General features: G+C 41.8%; 1 protein-coding gene across 1 annotated transcript in view; it reads left to right on the top strand.

Moving 5' to 3' along the window:
• TMEM232 (transmembrane protein 232) overlaps positions 1–14,380 on the top strand; it is a 152,482-nt gene that overhangs the window by 101,519 nt on the left and 36,583 nt on the right. Inside the window, exon 11 of the mRNA XM_044446156.1 lies at positions 4,135–4,382. Coding sequence (XP_044302091.1) covers positions 4,135–4,382 — 248 coding nt within the window. The remainder of the gene's footprint in view (positions 1–4,134; positions 4,383–14,380) is intronic.

Here is a 14,380-nt window from a genome sequence, read left to right as displayed (position 1 = left end):
TGCTACCCAAGTAAATCAGGCACTTGGAACTTCCTATGCCCACTTAGGTGATGGAATTCTGGACACCTATGGGCATACTTTTATTTATTGCATTTGAACTTCACTTTTCCTCTGAAATGGAGCTCCTGGTGGTACACACACTTTTTCTCCAGACATCTGTCAACCAATAAGGTGACTACTTAATGTACGCATAGAAACGATGAAATGCATCTTCCTCAAAAAGAGGACACCGATTTTCTTCTGTGCAGGTAATACCGTATATATATAGATGCTAATTTTGAATGCAAATCTTTCTAAATATTCATCTTTAGATATGCAACTTACCTCACATAGTGAGGAAGTCTGTGACCAGGTGCTATTGATTGGAAACTTCAGAGGCCCATGTCCTCCCTTCTTATGGTTGCTTATCTTTAAATTGGGTGTGGACTAGATAGGACTAGACAGCCCTTTGGACAGAGGGCTGTCCTGTGCACAGTAGAACACACAGGGAAAGGATCCTAATCTATTTATTCTGCACTAGTGGAAATAGGAGCTTGTGTAATGTTAATAGTACATAGCATGTTGGATTTCCTGGGAGACCTGTCACACTAACAAATCTTGCTGGGGTTGTGCAAGCACTGATTTCCACTAATGCATGTAACTACTGTTAGTGTTCCAACATCTTTGGATCATTCGCATTGTCACCTTATCATCTAGGTGGCATTCAAGCCAGGCCTTGAATTCTGTTTGCTGGAGAGGGAAAGGGGAGGTGTAACCCTGTTGACCTCTCAGGGGGTTTTGATACCATCAGCCATGGTATCTTACCGGATAGATTGTCCATGTTGGGAGCTGGATTACTGCATTGTAATAGTTCTGCTCTTCACTGGATGGCCAATTCCAGAAGGTGGTGCTGGGAGTTTATTGTATTGTGCCTTGGTGGCTTTGCTGTGGAGTTCCACAACACTTTAGTCTATCTCCAGTGCCATTCAATATTTATATGAAACTGCTGGGAGAGGTTTGCCTAAGGTTTGGGCTGAGATGTCCTATGTGGATCCCTGCCCTACACACACTCACGCGCGCGCACACACACACACACACACACACACACACTAGATTATTCATCAAATCCAGGTGAGGCCGTGTCTGGCCTGAATCAGTGTCTGGGTACAATTGATTGGCTAAGGGCCAATAAATTGAGACTCAACCCAGACAGGATGGAGGCATTGTCAGTGTGTGCTCATTTTGTCCAGCTAAATGATATTAAACCTGTTCCAGAGCAGGTTGTACTGTCCCTTAAAGGATCAAGTTCAAAGTCTGGGAGGCATGGATGGACTTGGTCACATGGAGCACTTTTTATCTGCTTTGACTGCTGTACCAACTACATCCTTATCCAGAAAGAACTAATTTACCTACAGTTATCCATGCTCTGCTGACCTCTCATCTAGATTACTGCAATGTGCCATGTTGGGAAAATCCAAATAAATCTTTGTAGAGAAAAGTTACTTTTGTGTGCTTTTTGATACAAAATCAAACTGCAGTGTCCCTGCTCCTCTTGCCCAGAAAGAACTAGAACTTTTGGCCAAGCTCCACACACCTGGGAAAAGCAGGCAGCCCTGGAGGCTCCAGTATTCATGCATTTCTTCCCAGAATCGGACAAGCCACTGGGGAAACTGGGCTTCCTTTCCAATGTAAAAATACCTAGGCAGCCCACCTTTTCTTTAAGGAATTCTGTATCTCTGATTGCAAAAACCACGACATTTTAAACTTGTTAGATTTCTGTAACTTCTGATTGTTATCTATTACCCAAGCCTTCAGTGATGTTTTTCCTGATGCCTGTAATGATTCCTCAATGTTTCTATGTTATTCCCCATTGTCCTCACCTTCTTACCCGTTCAGAATTTCATCACTGCCTTGAAACTGTGACTCACAACTTATAAAAAACTCTGTCTGTTCTCTGGAAGCTTGTAGTTGGTGGACATAACTCCACCTGACAGTGTTGTTGTAAGTTTGGTCTCTGCAGAGGGGTTTTCTCACCAGTAAAACTGCTGAGGGTCAAGGTGAGGGCATCTCCATGTGGGTCCAAGCGTACATTCTCACGGGCTGCTAAACCAGGATTTCCTGACAGTTCTATATGGTCAGTGCATTCATATTATAGCAGAACTTTTTCATGTGTGCTGGATACTGGCTCACTTCTGGGTCCAAGTGATGCCATTCAGAACTTTAAATGGCTTGGAGATAGGATGAAGGATTGCCTCCCCTCCCCCCATATATATCCAAGGACCCAAGATGGTCCTAGGAGCCCTGCTGGAAAAAATGAGGCAGGTGGCTGCATTTTCTGTTTGGGCACCACAATTTAGGACTCAGTTTCCCAAAAAGCCTCTCTTGGTACCTCTGCTGTGCTCTTTCCAGTACCAAGTGAAGGTCATCCTATTTTCTCAGTCATTTTAATCTTTCAGTTTCCCTTGTTTTACATCTCACAACGTATTTTCAATCTTTGATGTTGTTGGGGAAGAGATCCAAATAAATCACATTGAAAAGAGAAGGTGCTTGGTCTGTTTTGTTTAAACCTAATATGATTTTTAGAATCCATGTTGAGAAGCAGAAGGAAGCTGCCAGAAGCCTCTCCCCATGCTGCCAAGACTGACAAGCCACTGGCTAAAAAAAACAGGGAAATTACAATGTTCTATTCAACTATTGCCCTGCAATACAAAGTAATCCTTGAGGAATTCATAGTTTTTGCAAGAACTATCAAGTTATCAAGGCTCACATGGCTGATGCACCACAGCCAATCAGAGCACAAGGATGTGCAACTTTGTAACAAGCTCCTCCCCTCTAGTGGAGCACGGCAGCTGAGCTCAGTTTTCATGAATGGTATCCCAACTGCTCGCATTTACGTGTTTAAACAGACACGAAGATCGGTTTAAGTTTCAGAAATGTATTCAATCAAAATGTCAGTGCGCTGCAATCAGTAATATTTTCCATTCTACTGTAACATACATAGCTGGTTGATTTGTGTTTATTCTGTATATGCTGACATCAGATTGCCATTGTACTGTCATTATTGTGTCATCAACTACTCTGTACCCACATACGTGATTAGGAGGTTATAAAATACTTTGTACATGTTTTGGAAGTTTGTAGCTGGTTTGGCTCTACCCAGCATCACTGTTGTAAGTTTGGGTTCTCTGCAGAGGGTACCTGAGTGATCTTTCAATAAACTGCTGAGGTTCAAAGTGAAAGAGGTCAAGATGCCCTGACACTAGCTTTTATACTCTAGTTTCACACTCTAAACTTTTATATTGTTCCTTACCATGTTGTAGTCCAAGTTTCTACTTATTGTGAACAACATAGAGACTTTTGACTATTAGGCAGTATGGAAATGTAAATAAATCTCCTCCTCTGGAGTTAAATTGAACAACCTTCAGCCATAAGAGATCTGTGTGCACAAGAGGTTGTAGAAATGCAGAGGTCACCCTTGAGGTCTGTCAGCACCAGTTTGGAAAGATGGAAGCAGTAGTGACCCACGAGCAAGGGTTTTATTGCAAAAAAAATGGTATAAGCATTTCTTGAAAAATGTAATATAAAGATTGATCCTAAAACAGGCTGTATCACTGCCAAAGGATGGGGAATATGAATGACCACATATCAAAGATGTCATTTTACCTGTACTGCATGCAAAAACTGTGTCTCGGATTATTATTAAAGTGCTATATAAATAATAATTAATCAACCAGTCAAAATTACACCTAGGCTTTGAAGGTACATAAATCAAATCTGGTCTAATAGCTTTGGAAGTGCTTGTTTGTGAGAGTGTTCTACATCTCAGTATTTCTATCATTTTTAAAAAGCATGATATTAATAGCATTTCAATTGTTAGCATTTTAAATTAAAGAGAGTCTACACGAAAGAATGGAAATTATATGTCTGTTTATTTTCATCATCTCACTCGCAGCTTTTTTTTGAAGATGACCAGCCTATAGCAGGATCAGTAAATCAAGGTGGATGTCAGAGAGGAAAATAAACACGAGAGTGCTTTTCTTTAAAAATATCTCTATCTGTGGATAGATTATAGCCCCAATTGGTTGTATTACTGCCTTGTTTCAGAGCATACTTGTGCTCATGTACTTTGTTTTTGTCTTTCTTCTCATTCCTTAGGTTGAAGGCAAAGGCTTAATGAACCCCTTCCATGCACCCAAAGGAAAAGTTCCATCAAGTCCCAGAAATGGCCCTTCTTCCCAGTACATTGGGTGGCGAGTTGCTACTGCCATGTGCCATCATTTCTTGCCACCCATTGGCCCAGACATCCCCTTACCACGCCAGCCAGTGCGGAAGCCATCCTTGACGCCACATCTAGAATCGGAGCCAGGGGTTAAGGAGAAGAAAGCAAAACGTCTGTCTTTAAGGTACAGATTTCCTAGGCTTATATCATGCTATGTGATTCGCTTAAATTTTCTTTTAATCCTTCCTGCATCCATCATTCCCTTGTCTGATAACATTGGGGAAAATTTTGTGGGGGAAATCAGTCTGGATCAGATCTTTTGGATGAAATGGTCATTTGTCTCCTTTGCATACTTCTCTCTCTATCATGTCACCTGGCCACATGATTACTGAGTTTTAAAATAAGCCTTTCGATAAAGAAACATCTGGTGCAGCAGTGTCATAAGATTAAAGCCTTGTGAATTTCTTTTGAGTCAGGTGCTCTAGCAAGTCAGTTCACATTAAAGGCAACTGGTAATCAAAGAAAAATGAGATTGCTGAAGGGTACACATTGGGTGTAAATGCAGCCTTCATGGCACAAGTCTGCAGTTTTGCCATATCTCAAAACAGAGGTTCTGTCAGAGTACTGGGTTCTTTAGGGGATAAACTGTAATGATTCCATCCATCCTGCTTGGCTGCCACATAGGCCTGGAACACCCTCCCAGGTCATTTGGGATGGTAAACCTATGGCCTTTAGAGGTTGCTGCACTCCAGTTCCCATCAGACTCAGCCAGCTTCATTGATGATCAAAGATGATGGGAGCTGGAGTCCAATAACATCTGGAGGGCCATGAATTCCTCAACATTGATAGCATGGTACCTTGTCTCTCTCTAGGTTGGTTCACATGTCACAGTAAGCTATTTTGAGAACAAGCTGACATTGATTGGTTATTGAATTGCTAAGCCAGTCTGCTGCTGAAAGGCAGAGGCTTCAGAGACTTGTCATGGCTTGTTTCCAGCTTGCCCTCTCACTGTTCCCTGCACATATCCCAGGGGCCTTTGCAGCATAACTCCTCTATATGCCTGATGAAATTAGTTTCTTTCCCTTCCCTCTCTTTTGTGCCTTCCAAAGCACCTGCATTGTCATATCCATGTCATACCTCAGAGCAGAATGGGAAGAGCCTACCTTTTCAGAACAAGGTGGCTGGGGGCTTTATTTATTTTCTTTCAGTAACACTTAAATCCCCCTGCTTGGTTGCTCTTCGTGGGCTGTTCCTCTTGCTAGAACATCCATGTGTGTGCATGATGGACTTACTTGTGCCCCCACTTCAGGACGTTGGTGATTCAGGAGGGGGGCTACATTTTCATGTCTCCTGTTTTCATGCTAAAATCCCACTCCACCACCACCACCACCATCAGTACATCCCTCTTTTCTTTCTCTTGCAAGAAACCTACAACTTACAATGTTCCCTTTCTTTCCATCTTATCCTCACAACAGCAACCCTGTAAAGTAGAGTAGACTGAGAGTAGTTGATTTGTCCAAAGTCACCCAATGGGCTTCATGGTCATGTGGGGTCTAGAATTCAAATGTCTTCAGTCCCAGTCCAGCACTTTAAGCTCTGCACCACAGAGAGACTAAACGAGACAGACTGCTTTTTCTTGTCTTAACCATGCCCCATGAGGGAAGGGACTTCAATTCCTCCTCCCAACTTTCCAAAGTCCTAAACGGGGGGCATGTACACTTACAAATGCTGTGCAAATAGTGTATAGCTGCACTGCTTCAGCTTACAGAGATGAAGCCGAGTGACTGTCAAGTGCAATGCAGAGCTAGAGGAGGAGAAAGCCTGAGGAGGAGGGATGCCTCAGCAGCCCTTTTAGATGAGCAGTGCATATCTTACCCTGACGGGTTGGGACTTCATGGCAAGCCAATATTGGAGATTTCTTTTTACCCCCTTGAAAAAAGTGTGATGGGCAAAAAGCCTCAGTGGCTCCAAAATGGCTTACAAGCAAAGTGGAGAGTGCCTGATGCCTCCAAGTTCTGCTTGGGCACTGGAGTGACTGGCACTTGCCAAGAGTGCACTGGCAATAATGCCAAGGCGTTTTTGCTGCTCCTTTTGAGAGAATCATTGGCTGGTTCCTGTACTCACTATGCGGTTGATCATCTGGGACAGCATGACAACCCATCATGGAGACAACAACCCCTACATGGCTTGTCCAGGTGGCTTGTTGTCCTGTGTGGAAACATGACCAACCATGATGGGTTCCAACCCATTATGGGTTGCTGTGTTGTAAGAACCCAGTCAGTTTCTTTTGCTCTCTCCCTCTCCTCCATAAAGCACCAGTTCAGGAAGCATCCTTACTGTGAGGTCTTACTGGATTACACTCAGGACAGGGACCTTTCTTTTATTTACGCTACTTGGTCACTGCCACATGCACTGTTTCCACTATATAAACTATTAATAATAATGCAACGTATTTCGTTAGTAGTTTTGTCCTCTCTCTCTTCCCATATTTAGACTCTAAACCTTTTTCCTCTTTGCAAGGCTGACTCTAAATGGTGAATATGACACATTTTAGAAGCCTAGAGTTGCTTTTGGTTGACTTAATGAGCCATCCTGACTACTGCGAATGAACAAGCCATTAGGTGCATGGATGAAGCGGAATCTGTGAGAGATGATAGGGCAGATACAATGGCAGACTTGATCATGTGGTATGTCGGTAACAGTTATGTTGAAGTTTCTCAGTATTAATGCTTAGCATTTTTATAGCTCTTTAGAGCATATCAGAACACAGAATGTTCATTTTCTCTTTATCTTCGAAGAACAACAACAACAGTGTAAGAGAGGTCAATATTGTTATCTCTACATCACAGGGGAAGACTAAGAATGACCTGCATAATAAGGCTACATGGTCAGATCACGATTGAAGCATGGTTTGAATCAACAACTTCCTAGTTCACACCTCAGTCTTTTAGTCATTTCTGTGGTGCCACTTTTAGTCATTTCTGTGGTGAAATATACACATCGTATGCATTGCAGAATTATACCCTTTGGCTTAAAAAGAATTGAATGAAAAATGGATGCAGAGTGTAGCATCAGATAGAATAGTGCAATATGACCCAAGGACTTAAAAATTGTTCTCGCTATGATCAATATTCTTGACAGCATGTGCTTTTTTCAGGGAACAGCTGATAGACCAACAAGGAATAATAGGAAGGAGAAGGAAAGGAGATGAGATAGTTAAATATGAGATAAATGTCATCTCCTGAAGTCAGATAAACAATATTAACCCTTTTAAAGAAGGCTGGTTTGGTTCTTCTTTGATGCTGTCTAAAGGGTCTAGCATGCTAGTGTGTATGACACACATGCTTTAGCTACGCTCCCTTTTGGCCATGGTGATTTTTATATGCCAGCTGGAGATCCTGCCAACTGTGCAAATAAACTCTGTAGAGAAAACCCAGGAGAAGCCAATAGAATTATACTTAGTTACCACAAACAAGTATCTGGCCCAGTGGTCTAGCTATCCTAAGTACTCCAATAATGTCTTAATGAAGAAGTAACATGCATTTTATAATATACTTCAGATTAGCTCTTATGAAATGCAGTGCCTGGGAATACAGAACAGAATGAAAATTGCCTATATGAAATGGGAGATGAGATTGCTGTATTTCATGGACTTTAACCACCTTCTCAGTGAAGTGAAAGACAGATTAACTTTCTGATTCCCTCTCTCCCCTGATGAATTATACTATAGGCTAGGAAAAACAGAAAGTCTCTGCCAAAGAACTGAACTGAGACATTCTGCTCATGAGACGTCCCTCAAATTGCAAAAATACCACTGTGTGCATCAAGCCTTTATATTACAGTCTTCTTTAAAAAAAACCCCCAAACTTTGCTTGTTCATCCTTTCATTTTTACCATAATTTGGTTTAGTTTCCCTTTTACCATGCATCTAGAAATCTGATTTCATCCCTTACTTCTGCCGTGCTACATTGGTATACAGACACAATTTGGGGCCAGCTATGCAATCACAGGTTCAGGCTTCGAGTTTCCATTCTCCCCTGTTGCTTCCGCTTCCCCTAGGTTGTTCTAGGATTAGCGTTGTACAGTGTTTATTCAGTCAATGATGTCAGGATCCTGGCTGAAAAACCATGGTGTGAATCCTGAGAAATGTGAGTGGAAGGATGTTCACTGAAAGGGACTTGCATGGTCGCCCTCCATCATTGTGTCCCCTGAAAAGCCTTTCTGGAGGGACAAGAGCTTCACAGGGAAGAAGGGAATTAGTCCAAATCAGGTGCTTTCACTCACTTTTGGCCAATTTTCCCCTCAGCTGGTACTTGGTGAACTATATGCACACCATTAAAGAGCTTTCCTGGCTTTTCAGAGAAGTTTTGGACTGGGCTTTGGGGACTTAAGGAGAGGACACTGCTGTGCTGTGAGCTTCCTTCCACCCATAGTGCTGGATCCAGGATTTGCCTTCCATGAGAGTAAAGGCTCTACACATGGATGGTCCTGCCACTCAATTTATGGGGACCCTCCCCCTGCAAATTGCAGCTAATTAGAGTTCCCTCAGAAATAAAAGGAAGCTATACGTCTTCACACAACACATAATTAAACTGTGGAATTCACTTCCACAAGATGATGCGATAGCCACTGATCTTGATGGTTTTAAAGGGTGAATGGACACATTTATGGAGGAGAAGGCTATCAATGGCCGCTGGTCCTGATGGCTATACACTGCCTTCAATATCAGAAGCTATATGCCTATGTACATCAGTTGCTGGGCAACATGGGCAGAAGGTTACTGTTGCACTTATGTCCTACTTGTCCATATTCTGTGGGCAGATGTTTGCCCAGCATACAAATGCAATGCTGGATTAGATGGTATCATGACCTAATCCAGCATGGATCTCCTTATGTTCTTATATGTAGAATATGCAGAGGGCTGGAGGGGCTCCCATTGGAAAAGTGGCTGGTGACGTTCAGTTCCAATTAGTTAAATTAGTTCAGTTTAAATTGGAGCACAAACCATAGTTTTTAGAATTCAAGCCCACTGGGCAATTCCCAGATATGAGCCTCACCCCATACTTGCACTGACACCATTTGCTATGCGACATTAAGCTCCCTGCCTTTTTCTTTTTTTCTTTGCTAAATGCTACATAGTTCCAGCGTGGGTGAGCAAATCTTTTTGTTTTGCTTTTGACATTGTGCCAAGCTTGGGCTATGACTAAAATGTGAGTGGGGTTTCTATGACCAGTATTCTGGAGAAGTTCTCATACTCAGAGGTCTGCACTTGAGCACAGTGAATTCTTCACTGTCATTATTTTTATAGTCATCCCCGCCTTTCAAACCCCAAGTCTAAAATACTGGCTGCTCTAATCTGTAATTCTTTCCAGTGACTAGGGTGAAATAAGAAACACCAGCTAAATTACCCAGTTTGAATGCAGGAGCATCTCTGAGTCCCACCTCGTGATATGCATGATTACACAACTTGTGCTGTCCTGTCCAGCCACTGTTTGTTTTTGTAAGTGTTTGGAGCACTTTTCCAAATGAGAATTTTGAGCCTTATATGTGGAATGGTTATGCTTTAGTGGGCTCCCACAATTCTGTCCATCCTGCAAAACTGATTTTGACTTTTTGGCCAGTAGTGTAGATCAGAGTTACTTTACTAAGTGTTATAATTAAAAGTGGGTTTTTCTAGTTTATGTGCAGGCATAGCCTGTTATTTGTTGTTGGTTGCTCGTATTGAGACATGAAGTCGAAAGGCAGACAACAATGCTAATCACTTGGCATTAGAAACAGATGTGACAGTAGCCAGGGATAAAGTGCTTACTCAGATGCGTGTTCTACATGTACCACGTACCATGTGAAGTGACCTGTTTGTGCGTTGTGTTAACTTGCCAGGGAATGTGGTTGGTGCTTTTACTCTACATGCAAATAGGTAGAATCAAATGGGTTTGTATGTGATGGGGGACATATAAAACACAAGCACTTTATTTGTAGTCACAATCACATTTGCTTTAGTTTTAATCCAGTAAGTTAGAGCAAACTCCTGTAGTCATCCCCAGTGAATCATGGAACAGGAAAGAGTTCCTATCAGCTTATTATTTCATTACGCTGAATAACAGCTTTAAACATCTGATTGTATTTCATTCATATATTCACTGTTGGCAAATCAAGTGGAGGTATATAGCTGTCCAATGTGAACAACACAGAACCATATTTTGGGTGTGATCATTGATGATATGCCTTCTGTAGTTACTCAAACCTCATATGAGGATGTTCTTTTCAAATCCAGATGTGTGGTGCATACTGGAACTCAAAGCATCAGGACAAAAGCAAGTACATTTCTGGTTTTGCTGACCAATACTCAGAGAAGTAGCAGTTGACTTTCTTTTCTGATATACTCTGAAAGCTCGAATATCAATGGAAAAACTCTGATTTAATTCAGAAAGATTAGGAGACAGTTGCAATGCAATTTCTGTTATGCCAGTTGTGCTGGGGCAAACTTCCTCACTATGAGAGGTGGATGAAGTAATATACTTTTCATCTACAGCAGATAGTTACTGTTTCTTTGTTCTGCATGAGAGACATACATGGTGTGCTTTTTCTCAAGCAAAACAAAATTATCGAGCCTTTAGCGATATTCATTTTGACAGACTGCCCCAGAGTGTTGGCGTCTGAATATAGCAAGAATTGAAAAGGGAACAAAAAATGTAACTTACTGCACATGAATGGAGGAACAGTAATTGTTCTGAAAGGGTTTTCCCCCTATTCTTTTTGTGCAGCATGTTGGTACTTTAATATATTTGGCTCAAGTCTCCTTATCTTGCTCTTCTCCTGTGAGAGAAAATGGAAAAATATCTAGTTCTTCAATAATTATGGCTGGGATCCAAAGACGCCTGTCTATGCAAAAGAGCTTTAGGGTCAAAGAGCAGCTCTGGAATGCCATGCTGCAAAGTGCTTCTGAATCTGCATAGAGATGCAGGAGTGGCCCAGATTATGGTAGGGATGGAAATGGGGACAGCTATTTCAAAAGTTAAAAATCTGATTGGATCTATCCAAATCCATCAGGATGCCTAAGGTAGCCTTATGAACCCAACCGATTGTGTTGAATCAGTGAGTGACAGGATTGTAAGCAGGCCTAGCAGCAAGCAAGATGTCCATGTCCATTGGGAGACCAGGTGTCTGCTGTGGACCAGCCCTTTCAATAGATGTTGCTCTCCCCTTTTCGCCATCTCCTTGCCTGTTAAATAGAGCCTTACATTCTGCAGCATTGCTTCTAACCACTTCCCCAAAGCCTGTTCATTCTTCAGTTCAGATTTATTTAGTTTATAGCTTCTTTCAGGTTTCAAGTAAAGGCAAGATTAGTGAAGGAAAGAGATGTTTGGAGACAACTGTTCATATGGCACATTTCCCGTGCAAGATATGCCTTTCCAGATCTGGCTTCCATTCCTTGACATTAGAATGCTTTAATATGCAATTTGTTTAATTGGATGGCTGTGCTTGGAATATTTTTTCTTGAAATACAGATATAGTAATTGAATGTGTCTCCTGGAGAGAAACCACAATAGAATTTAGGAATATAGTGCTAAGTTACATTCACTAAATAGAAAGAGTTGATTTCCATAAACTCCATTCCCCACTCTACTCTCTGATATTTCAATCATCTTTTTTCAATTGTTAATACACCCAGGCATTCTGTCAAAATGATATGTAAAGCCTGAATTTTCAGAGGAATTCAGCTTCTACTCTTCCTGATAAACTGCTCTTCAGAAAATCTGGCAAGAGCTGAAACCACTTGGAAGTCATGGTGCTTAGACCTTTTCATGTAGGGCCTTAGTGCAGAGGTTTCAGTGACCAGCTGCGTGTGCTCAGAGTGATACCTGTTTAAAGACTAGCCTCTGTAATTTATGGCACACTTCTTAGGGAACTCTCTGGGTTGTGGCCATTTTCCTTACTGTAGTTGATAAAGGAAAGCTAGGCTGTTTGAACCCCTTTCTTTAAAACTAATAGGGTTTCTGCCACTTGCCTTTACGCATCTTCATAGTGCAAAACACCAAGGATCTTGGCAAAAGCTTGTGGAAGAGCAGAATTGCAACATAATCCTAACCTTCTTAGAAATAAGTATATCTCATTATGTTTGGGGGCTTAAGTGGGTATAGGATTGCAGCATTATTTACCCTCCATGGACTTTACTGCTCTTGCTTGGAGTTCAATGTGATGTGAGTGTGGCTTTCAAGATCTCCTTAAGATGCAGTCCAATATGAGTGGATGTTAATATAGAATGACAGCCTAAATCTCTCCAAACCACTTCTGTGTCCTTTGTAGAACCCCTTTTCTTTGGCATTTTTATGTAATCCAGCTATTTTTAAAAGCAAAAACAGTTACCTTCCTTCTTCTCTTCTCTTCTCTTCTCTTCTCTTCTCTTCTCTTCTCTTCTCTTCTCTTCATTCAGGTGACATGGTCAGCATCACCCATTTGAAACTGAAGTGCTCTCTGTGTTGTATGTAGCTCCTTTCTGCACTTTGACACTCTATTACTCATCTCCTCTTTTCAAAGTCATGCTAATCCACTGCTCTTTGCTAAAGCACTAACCATGTATCTTTAATAAATTGTCATATTCATTTATCTTCCTGAGCAGCTCCCACATTCCTCTCCAGCTGTGTTGCTGCACTTTAAGGTTAGTAATTGTTTAACATCCATCATATGCAGAGAGAATTGTCCTTAACTCTTGACCAGAGAGCGGTGGCCAGAGGTTGTCACTTTCTTTGCATCTCAATCAATGTTTGGATGTGTGAGAGCAGATAAAAATGTTCAGGCAGAGGACCTGCAAGACAGGAAGACTTACCTGATAGAAGAGTCCAATACAACAACAGAAACGAATTAAAGTCTGAGATAAGAATGTCCATTGTACAAAGTGTAAAAACGAATGCCAGAAACCATTGTAGTCTCTCTGAGCGGCCTTTGTGTCAATTTTGAAGCAAAACCAGTAAAATGGAGGAGATTTTTGCACAAAAGTCTGAGCAGTAGTCATTTACTCCTACATGCTTGCAAAGGAGCAAAGCTAAATTAACCTGTGAATGTGTTCAGGACACATTTCAGTGTCCTTTTTCATAATCCCCCCCTGCCCCCCCCCAAAAAAAAATCCTGAGGCTGCATAGCGATGAGGACAATAGTGGCAGCTCTAACAAGAATGAAGAAATCTGCACAAATGTCATGGCAGGAAAAAAAGTAGTTTTAAACAGAAGTTTCAGGTGCCTTCTCCCAGGTCATCTTAATGTGAATGGAGTGCTGAAGTAAAAGACATTGACAGAAGTGCCATAAGGGAAAGGTTGGCTAAGTAGTGGACAGGTGGTCTTTTGCTCTTGTGCAAGACCTTGAGATTAAAACGAATCAGAATGCCAACCTTGTGAAAATATGTCCATGTTTGTAAGGGCTATGGAAACTATTTCCTTTTTGTGACCAAATACGGGCGGTGGGGGGGGGGAGCAGGAAGCTTCCCTCTTCAGCCAGCAACCACAGTGAACCGATTCTGGAATGGGTGCTGATATAGGGCATGAGGAAACATGGATTTCTGTCACAAAGTCCCCTGAGATATATGCCAGCAGTGAACTGGAGGATCGAGATGGACTGAGAGAGAACACAGGAAGCCACCAATGGGGCAATCTTCTGTCAGGACTTCCTACCATGACTTTTTCCCTAGGTAGCTTAGCGTGATGTGTGAATGGATTTCCTGACTCAGTAACTGAGACCTGCATGGGAGACTTGTGAGTTCAACTTTATGTTTCTGACAACTGTGCAATGTTAGTATACTGCACAGTCCTGGACAATGCAATTCTTGATACTCGGGGGAATTCATGCACCTGCTGTCCCTCCTGGAAGGTGAGTGATGGAAGATGAATGAAAATGAGTGAAGTTGAGCTGGAAGGACTGGAGCTGGTTCATTCAGAACACTTGCAGCTTTACTGAGCTTTTGCAAAAATGTCCATATTTTGAATAACAGTGGCTATGAAGAGGTGGTATGTGGTCCTTCTGGTGAAAACAGCTGTCAGTCCCCAGGGAGGTGTTGGAGGATTTCCAGAAAAGACTGGGCAAGCATTGGTTGGAATTGCTTTAAGAGACACAGGATGTTATCCCTCAGTTTGAAATACTGATGATCCATAGGGTACTTTTCAACTCAGTCGTTCTGTGATGCAGAAGATA

Source organism: Varanus komodoensis, unplaced genomic scaffold (genome assembly GCF_004798865.1).
Source record: "Varanus komodoensis strain SLA01 unplaced genomic scaffold, ASM479886v1 scaffold5, whole genome shotgun sequence".
NCBI lineage: Eukaryota > Metazoa > Chordata > Lepidosauria > Squamata > Varanidae > Varanus > Varanus komodoensis.
The sequence above is the reverse complement of the archived record's forward strand: the minus strand, read 5'-3'. Positions and strand labels throughout refer to the sequence as shown.